We start from the raw sequence: 9,194 nt of genomic DNA on the forward strand, positions 1-9,194 counted from the left end.
TTAGTAGCCAAGGCTCTTTCCTAAAGCTCCCTGGTCCACAGTGGAGGGAGGCTGAAGGTCAAGTTGAAGAAGTGAGGGGATGTTGCTTTCATGTTCTGGTGTTACTGCTACTGCTCCAGGTTTTAGGCCCCAAGGCTGCTGAACCCACTTCCCTGCTATGTGCAGAATGTTCTACACAAAGCAGGAGAGTCACTCCTGTATGGAGTCATTACCATGCACAACTGTCTTAGTTCACCTTAGGCTATTGGCTAGTTTCTGTTCCCAGGACCTCGCACTTGTGAGCTGTGAGAGTTTGTGAGCATCAAAAGGTTAATCTTGGGGAAGAAGTTCCCTCCTGACCACTCTTGGTATTGTCCCCTATTTGGTACTAAATCTTCTGTGAAAAACATCACTTGTCTAGATTACACTCCCTGGCCCTGACCCCTTCTCTGGATGATAGGAACATTTTAGGAACTGTTTGGAAGTGGTTGTATGCTTTATTGTCTCCGAATATTCACAAGAATGAGACTAGCTAAGTTCATTCAGTCTAGAGCTCTTTTGTCAGACAATAATTGGTCACATTTGTATCTAAATACTTCCACTAAAGTTTTAAAATTCCTTTTTTAAAAAAAAATCTTGAGGGGCTGAGGTTGTGGCTCAGCAGTAGAGGTAGAAAGTGCACTTGCCTAACACCTGCGAAGTGTTGGGTTCAATCCTCAGCACCACATGTAAATAAATAAAATAAAATTATTGTGTACAACTACAACTAAAAAATAATATATTTATATATATATATATATATATATATGTATATACGTATGTGTGTGTATATATATATATATGTATACACACACACATACATATGATTCAAATTATAGACAAGGGGATATAAGATGAATTTTAGCAAAAGTAAACCTTGGTGGCTAGGGACATAGCTCAATTGGTAGGGTGCCTGCCTCCCATACACAAGGCCCTGGGTTCAATCCCTAGCACCACACACACACACACACACACAAGTAAACCTTTTTTATTGATAACAATGAAGTTATAAAAGGAAAAATATTCATGCCATAGTAAATGTGGATAAAGCATTATATTATAATACTGGTAGTAAGTCCAGATTTGATTTTTAACCACAGAGTAATTCCTGAAAAACATTTAGATTGTACTCCTGAAATTGGCAGGAACTGCAATTTATATAGATAAGTACATAAATACACTTTTGTATTTATGCTTAATCTAGTGTACCCAGTACAGTGCTAGACCTCACTGAATACCTGTGGATTGGTTACAGAATGAAGAGTTTTCTTTGGAAGGGGAAAAAAATGATTCTAACTAACTTACTTTATGATGAGGGCCCCTGACAAATGTTCTTTGGGTTTAAATATCCATACTACTTTATTCACCTGAACTATTATAAGAATCTAATTTTTAAGACATATGAAAGCAAAAATAATTAATCCTTCCTTTATCCTATTTAAATATTTTGAACACCTATTCTCTGCTTAGAATTATGCTAGATGTTGCGAGGGGAGGGGGGTGCTTGTGGCTTTAATCCCAGATTCAGCAGGCTGAGGCCAGGAGGATCTAAATTCAAAATCAGCCTCAGCAATTTAGCGAGATCCCAAGCAATTTAGTGAAACCCTGTCTCAGAAAGGGCCAGGGATGTGGCTCAGTGATTAAGCACCCCCAGGGTCAATTCCTGGTGCCAAAAAAAAAAAAAAAAAAATTATGATACTAGGAGTGAGCTGGATGTGGTAGTAATCCCTGCTCCTCAAGAGGCTGAAGCAGAAGGATCACAAGTTCCAGGCCAACCTAGGCAACTCAGCAAATCTCTGTCTCAAAATAAAAATTTAAAAAGAGCTGGGCTTTAGCTCAATGGTAGAACACTTGCCTAGTGTGCACGAAGGCTCTGGGTTTAATCCCTAGTTCTGCCAAAAAGAAAAAGAATTATGCTATGCATTGAATGTACAGTTATTGAAGAAAACATAAACTAAGTAATTTGGGGCTAGGGATGTGACTCAGTAATCAAATGCTTGCCTAAATTTCCAGCACCACTGTGGGGGGTGGGGTGGGGGTGGCAAAATAGAAACTAATTTTAGTTGTGCTAAGTACTATGAAGGAGAACTACTAGATGCAAGGGAAGCATACATCCAGAGACTTAACTCACTGTGAGAGTTCAGGGAAGTCTTCCCTGGGTAATCAACATCTAAAAAGAGCCATAAAGTATGGTTAGAATTTAGTTAAGAGAAAGAAGTATAAGGAAAAGTTCCAGGCAGAAGCACAAAGGCACTGAAAGAACAGTCAAATGTAAAGTGGAATTATGGAATACTTAGGTAATTATTCAAACATTTTTGAAAAAAATAAACTCACAACATTTAAATTTAAAAAAAAATTTTTTTGTAGTTATAGATGGACAGAATGCCTTTGTTTATTTTTATGTGGTGCTAAGGATCAAACTCAGTGCTTCACACATTTTAGGTAAGCACTCTGCCACTGAACCATAGCCCCAGCCCCACAACATTTAAATTTAACCCACAAAACTTGCAATTTCTAGGCCTCACCTTCTATTTATGACTCACTTATAGCTTGGATTATTTTTTAATTGATTAATTTTTGTTAAGAATGCACTGAGATCCTAGCCCTTGCTCTATTATCTTCTACTATGTCCAATGCTTAAATAATAAAACAGATAAATATCCATCAAGGAGCAGTAGTTTGGAACACTGCAAAAAAACTCTGAAAAATCTTTGGTTTTTAAGACATATTTTTAGGGTTTTTTGTTTATCAAGAACTGAACCAGAGGCATTTAACCACTGACCCATATCCCCAGCCCTTTTTAGTTTTTCATTTTGAGACAGGGTCTAAGTTGCTTAGGGCCTCCCTAAGGTGCTCAGGCTAGTTTTGAACTAGGGCTCCTGCCTCAGCTTCACAAGCTGCTGGGATTACAGGTGTGTACCACCACATCTAGCTACAAATTCATAATTTTTTACAGCTCCCTGGAATGTTTTCCACTTAAAAATAAGTAACAAACTTCTCTATCCCTATCTTTCAGAAAAAGTGCTTTGAATTAATTATCTTTTATATTCACAATTTTAAGACTCCTTTTATATTGACAAAACACATCAAATGATTGGTTAAGTTTTTTAAAGTCACTGATAATTTTCAGTTGCAATATCCTTTAGTACAGCATGTTTTATAAAAGAATCATGGTACAGGTACATAGCAAGATATGTTTTAAATACATTATAAATGCTAACTAGGGGCTTTTCCTTCTCACAGAATATCAAAGTATTAAATAATCTGAAGATTTTTGCCCTGCTCCAGATACCTGCAATTTAAAAATCACTTATATCAACAATGTGTATTTGTTATTTTCTTAAATCCTGAACCTACTAATTGCCTCAGTCAACACAACAACCTCATATAGAAGCATATTTTAAAATTTTGTACATACTTCTGTATTCCTAGTCTTCTAAAAATGTGTATAAGTACTGATTTGCCATGTTTTACTGCTTTCTATAGGTTATATGTAAAATATTATAGAACTTTACCCCCATTTATATAAATAGTTGGTTCAGAAAAAGTTTATGTAGCTAAGCAGTTTAAAAATAATTTTTTGGAACTTATAGAGCTTACTTTAGAAGACCTCCTAAACAGACCTCAGAGGGGCCTGGTATTCCAATATGCCAGAAAACATGTTTCTTATATTTTAAAACTAACCAACTACCTCCAATTGCTGAAATTTTACAATTGGTTAAAGTAACAATGTATTGTCTCTACTATTATAGTCATGTGTTGCTGATTATTCAGAGAAAGGAAGTATCAAAATTCATTTTTAAATAGCTACAAGATGTAATGGTTCAAACATACAGGGTTTGAGGGTACATAAAGAGATATTATAATAAACATTAAACATTTTAATCTTTTTTTATATGTGTTCTTTTGATTTAGAAGGAATGAACTTCAATGAGGGAGAAAAATTCAAGGTTATAGACATTTGTACACAGTTCTCTGGAGTAAAAATTTTGACTTAGAAATCAACTTATTATTTTCCAAACTCTCTAAAGAACAGATCCTGCAACATTTTGTTTGCTTTGGTAAATAAGTATTAAATAAGGCAAATTCTCTCATTAGCACATCAAAAACACAATGAAAAACACTGGAAATTAAAAATGCAATGAACCCCTTTGATAATATTCAGCTTTAATAGTTCTTTTACATACAATGATTCAATATTCTTAAGATAATTATTGTTTAATCATGATGTCTGCATTGAAAGCATTTTCCATGTTATACTGGATCCATGATACATGTTTACTTAAACAGTATATTAAGGGAAAAGGAGGGAAAAAAATATGTCAAAGTCAGGAGTAAAATGCATTGGTACATTACCAAAATGAAGGCACTTACCTGAAAAAAAAAAAAAAAAAAAGCTTGATTATAATATATAATTGATACACGCATATTGTGGCTCATTCAAAAGCATTTTTAAATCCATAGTAATTTTTAAAAGAATAAACTATTTGAATGGTTAAGTCCATTGATAAGAAAGAAAAGCTTACATTATAAACTTGCAGATTATTTTTTAATTAAAAGAACAAATATGTGAGTATATTCATGATCGGTCTCTATTTAAAATTACTAAAGGAATGCTGAAATTGAATCTAGTTTAAAAATAAGTTCCTCAGGAAAAGAAAAAAATCTTAATATGCCATCAAGATAGCAGTCAAAGGAAGACAATTTCAAAACATTGTTATATTCCTTTTTTATTCTATTTCTTCACAAGCCAGACCGTAGTGTAGAATGTCAATTTCAACCCACTTATACTTTGGTGATCACTTAGCCTGCCAGTGTGAATTAAATTCCATAATATAAGCTAGGTGTGGTGGTTCCATCTACTCATAGGCTGAGGCATGAAGGTCACTTGAGCCCAGGGGTTTGAGGCCACACTAGGCAACATAGCAAAACCTGTCTCAAAAAAAGAAAGGATAGATGGATGGATAAATAAATCCCATTACATACTCTATATTGTACTCTTACAGAAAGAGGTAACTTGCACTACTATACTAAAAGATGGTACTATATATCTTGAGTGTTACATATATAGTTCAGTATTAAATTTCTAAAATAACATCAATTATTTTCCCATTTTTTAAAAAATAAAGTTTTGATATGCCTGTATACATATTGTCCAGAAATTAAGTCTTTGTAAATAGTGTCCATTCACAAAGGACACTGAGTAGGACTGAGAGAGAAAAAAAAAACTTCAAAAGTAACTAACTGCATTTTAAAAATGTACAATGTCCTAATTTGCTTATATATGTGAAATACTATGTGTAAAGTATTGTTCTGGGTACTTTGAGGAGTCTGAGGGCATGTTCATGCGTGCGCACGCGCGCGCACACACACACACACACAGAATAAAGAAAATTAAACTACATGAAACAACTACTGAACAAAAGATTATCAGTTTTGACATGTCAAAATTTTTAGAAATGGAGATTAATGGTTTCCCAGAGTTAGGGATGGCAGGAAGTGAGTGTGGTTATAAATGGACAACACAAGGAATCCTTGTAATGATGAAAAGTATTCTATATCTTGACTATGGTGGTGGTTCACACACATGGAATAAAATTGTATAGAATGAAACACACACACAAATACTTAAATACAACTGGGGAAACTTGAATAACTTCAATGAATTTTTTTGAGTGTCAACATCCTGGTTGTGATATATATTGCTACAGTTTTGTAAAGTATTTACATTGGGGGAAATTAAAACAAGAGTACCAGGGAATCTAATCGGTCTGTATAATTCCATACAACTGCATGTGAATCTATAATTATCTCAAACTAAAATGTTTTTTAAAGGTTAAAAATACACTTTCTCTATTCTAAATACACCTTTCCCCAAAAGACCCAAGGAATAAATATCAAAATCCCATATATATCTTGAGTGACAAAAGAAATTACCACATAGATGTAATAGTAATTTCCCTCAAAAAAAACCCAGAGTAAACATTATATTCTTGCTTTGCCAATATGTTCTCAATTTATTTTTAATGATGTGTTAATTTAAATTAAAGAGTCACATCCTATAAATTCAAGATTTCTGATGACATAGAAATGATAAATTGTTACTTAAAAGTTCAATTGGTGGTGAAATCTTTAATCCAAAACGACGGAAAGACAGAGGAGAGCCACCTTTATCTCCTCCAACCGCGTCTGTTGATAGATAAGAAGCAAATCCTTCCCCACCCCTACCCCCACACCCCCACCCTTAACTTCTGACTGCGGGGGTGGAATGAGAGCACCGTAAGAATTCTCAAAGTCTGGTCTTCTCTAAGAAAAGATTCAAGCATATCATTTTTCTTTCACTAATGCAAGACAGAAATACTGCGTAAAACAGTTTGGAATTTCTTTACTGTGAGGAAATCAAAGGTGGTCAAGACAGGATGACATGAACTGCACCCAGATAAAACGGATCTATCTGATTAGGGTAGATTCTCATCCACGTAAAATAAGTTCCAGACATTTCGTAAGGTCTCCATGCAACCTAACAACTGGCCTGATTGCAATGAAAATGGAAATAAGAAAATCAGCCCCCCTCACACCATTTTAGCAGCTTCGCCCTCTCGAACTCACCCTGCAAAGACCTGCTAAGGAGAATGAATTCTTCCACAGTCTTTGCAGTGGGTTGGAGGAAATTAGGAACGGGGTCCTCCCGTCCCCATCCCACCCCTCCCCTAAAACCCCAGCTGATAGGGGAGCGAGATGCCCAGAAGCTGGGGGAGAGGAGGGACCTAGACCCGGACGAGGCAAGGCCAGGGCACTGGGCTGTGAGAGGTGAGGCAGAGCCGAGGGCGCGCGGGGATTAGCGACCGCAGATCTGCGCTGGGAGAGGACAGGGGCGACGGGTACTGCCAGGCCGAGGGTCCAGCGCGAGGGGTGACTGGCGAAGGGCGAGGGTCGAGCTCACCCGCGTTTTGCAGAGTCTCGATGTTTTGGGGTCTGGTCGCCAGCTCCGCCACCATCTGCACGAACTGGGTCCGGGCTTTCTGGTACTGCTCGAACACTGGGGGAGAGAGACTCGGTGGAGCGGCCCGCGTCGCTAGTGCTCGCGCCGCCAGCCCGTCGGGGCGGCCCGCCCGCCCCGGCCCTACCGCCCCGACCCTACCTTGCAGCACCTGCCTTTGACTCATGGCGCCGCGGCCGCTGTCTGCCCGGGACCAGCTCCGCGGCGACGCTGCTCGTCAGCGCCCAGCCCGCGAGTCCGCGCAGTGGGCGACCGCGGCGAGGACTCGGCCTCCGACGGGATCCGTTTCTGTGTACCCGCGTCTCCCGGGTAACCGACCGGAACCGGAACGCGGCCGTCTCGCGGCAACGGCCAGTCCCAGGCGTGACGTCACGGCCGCGGTGTCGGGGAGGCCCGCGCTGGGCTGCAGCGCCTGGACGGCCAACCCCGGGGGAACCCCGCCTGCAGGGGTTCCCCGGTGAGTCAGCCTCGTCAGACCGCGGCGCGGGTCCTGCACCGTCGAGTGTCACTACCCGCCAGGGGTGCAGGTGGTACGGGCGACCGCGGGGAGGACAAACCCGCCCCAGACCGGCGGGGCGTCTTGAATGCGGCACTGGCCGGGGCAGGGCGCGGAGAGAACCCCCACGCACCGGGGGGAGTTTGGTTTAAGTGCGGCGAAACACGTGAGCAGCGGTGGAGTTGTCTGAGCTTCGACGGTCAAGAGAAATCTCACGTGACAGTGTATAATCTGATAAATACATTGTTGTTAATGCAACCCTAAACTCAGTGTTTTCCTTTTTAACCCAGCTTTGACATACCTGGCATTTCTTATTTCAAGATTCCTGGAGAGTCACAAGGATGTCCACACGCTTAATTACACTATATTGAAAGCGTTTGATAAGCACACCTAGAGATTCAGTGGGAAAAGAAGAGATGGGAATAACATGATAAAAGTTCTGTCTTTGGTCGCTTACTCCTCATTAAACAATTTTTGCTGTTTCCTCATTTTCATGTAATTTTAAATATTTTGTCATTTAAATGTATGCTTCATTTTATTGCTGAGTGACATTTATAATAAAAGAAAGGGAGAGAGAATCTCTACCTGGAAAGTGAGACTTCCCTAGTTTACACAACTTAAACTTTTTTACCCAGTTTTTTTAAAAAAAAAAAAAAATTTAAGTACTATACTTAGTCTACCACTGGTTTCTAGATTGTCTTTGAAAACTATATACCAAATGTTTCAATGACAGGTGTCAACTTTAAATATTGCTCCATCAGAAACTACAATTTCACCAGGTGTCAAATGTTCAGATAGACAGAGACAGCTGCTGGGTAGTGCCAAGACAGGATATCCTTGATACCTCTTCTTCAATAGAAGGGAGCATGCAAATTTAGCTGGTTCTCACATTAGCAGTGAGTCCTCTATGATAATCTTTGAGATCTCACACTGATCTATGCTCCCTGGTGAAGACCTGACATTTTATGGGGCTCCCAAATTAGTTGTGGAATGGACCAGCAATCAGAGAAAGGGAAAGGGGTGTCTAGTGGAGTTCCTGATATCCCCCAGAGTAGTTGTATGTCTTTTCCTCTGCAGTTCAGAAGCAAGTGATACAATATCTTCACTCAGCTGTAAGCTATACATTTCACAATGATCTCTACATGTTCTTAAAAGAACAAGTCCTTTAAAATAAACTCCAAGTAAAAGTTGTTGTGTGTTCTTTTTTAGAGATGTAGGGGGAACACCAAGTAAATAATTAAAATTGCTAAACCTTTGCAATTTTATTTTCAGTTCCTTGTTGCATTATGAAAATAAAAATCCCCTTAAAACTAAAATGTTCCATATTTAGTTTCAGTCTTTAAACAAATAATTGAGGCTCCTAAACTACTGTGCCTGCCATTTTTAGTAACAACTTCATATTTTCTACTTCAAAAGTATTTTTTAAAGCTCAATAATGAAAAAAAATTAACTTACTAACATAGTCTAAATTATGGGATACTACAAAGTCAAAAAAACTTGAATTCAAATACATGCAAATTATTTTAAACTCTCTAGTCTGAGTATCTGTCATTAACAATGCCCATGAGTTAAATTGTATTATTTCTGACCAAACATAATATCAGGTGCCTACTTTGTATTTGAAATTGGATGTATTCAAGTTGGAGCTTTGCTCTTTATTCTATATTTTTTAAAGATTTA

General features: G+C 38.5%; 1 protein-coding gene across 4 annotated transcripts in view; it reads right to left on the reverse strand.

The window, feature by feature from the left end:
- The window catches only part of Spag6 (sperm associated antigen 6), a 63,327-nt gene extending 56,025 nt beyond the window's left edge, over positions 1 to 7,302 (reverse strand). For 2 of the 4 annotated variants that reach the window (XM_071619702.1, XM_071619701.1), the window contains exons 1-2: positions 7,170 to 7,302; positions 6,962 to 7,057 (exon numbers count right to left, since the gene is read on the reverse strand). In XM_071619702.1, coding sequence (XP_071475803.1) covers positions 6,962 to 7,057; positions 7,170 to 7,184 — 111 coding nt within the window. In that variant the 5' untranslated portion in view covers positions 7,185 to 7,302. Of the gene's footprint in view, positions 1 to 6,961; positions 7,058 to 7,159 lie in introns of all 4 variants that reach the window. The other 2 variants (XM_071619703.1, XM_027928583.3) reach the window with 1 other exon arrangement.
- Between the last annotated feature and the right edge of the window lie 1,892 nt (positions 7,303 to 9,194).

Source organism: Marmota flaviventris, chromosome 12 (assembly GCF_047511675.1).
Source record: "Marmota flaviventris isolate mMarFla1 chromosome 12, mMarFla1.hap1, whole genome shotgun sequence".
In the NCBI taxonomy this organism is placed as follows: Eukaryota; Metazoa; Chordata; class Mammalia; order Rodentia; family Sciuridae; genus Marmota; species Marmota flaviventris.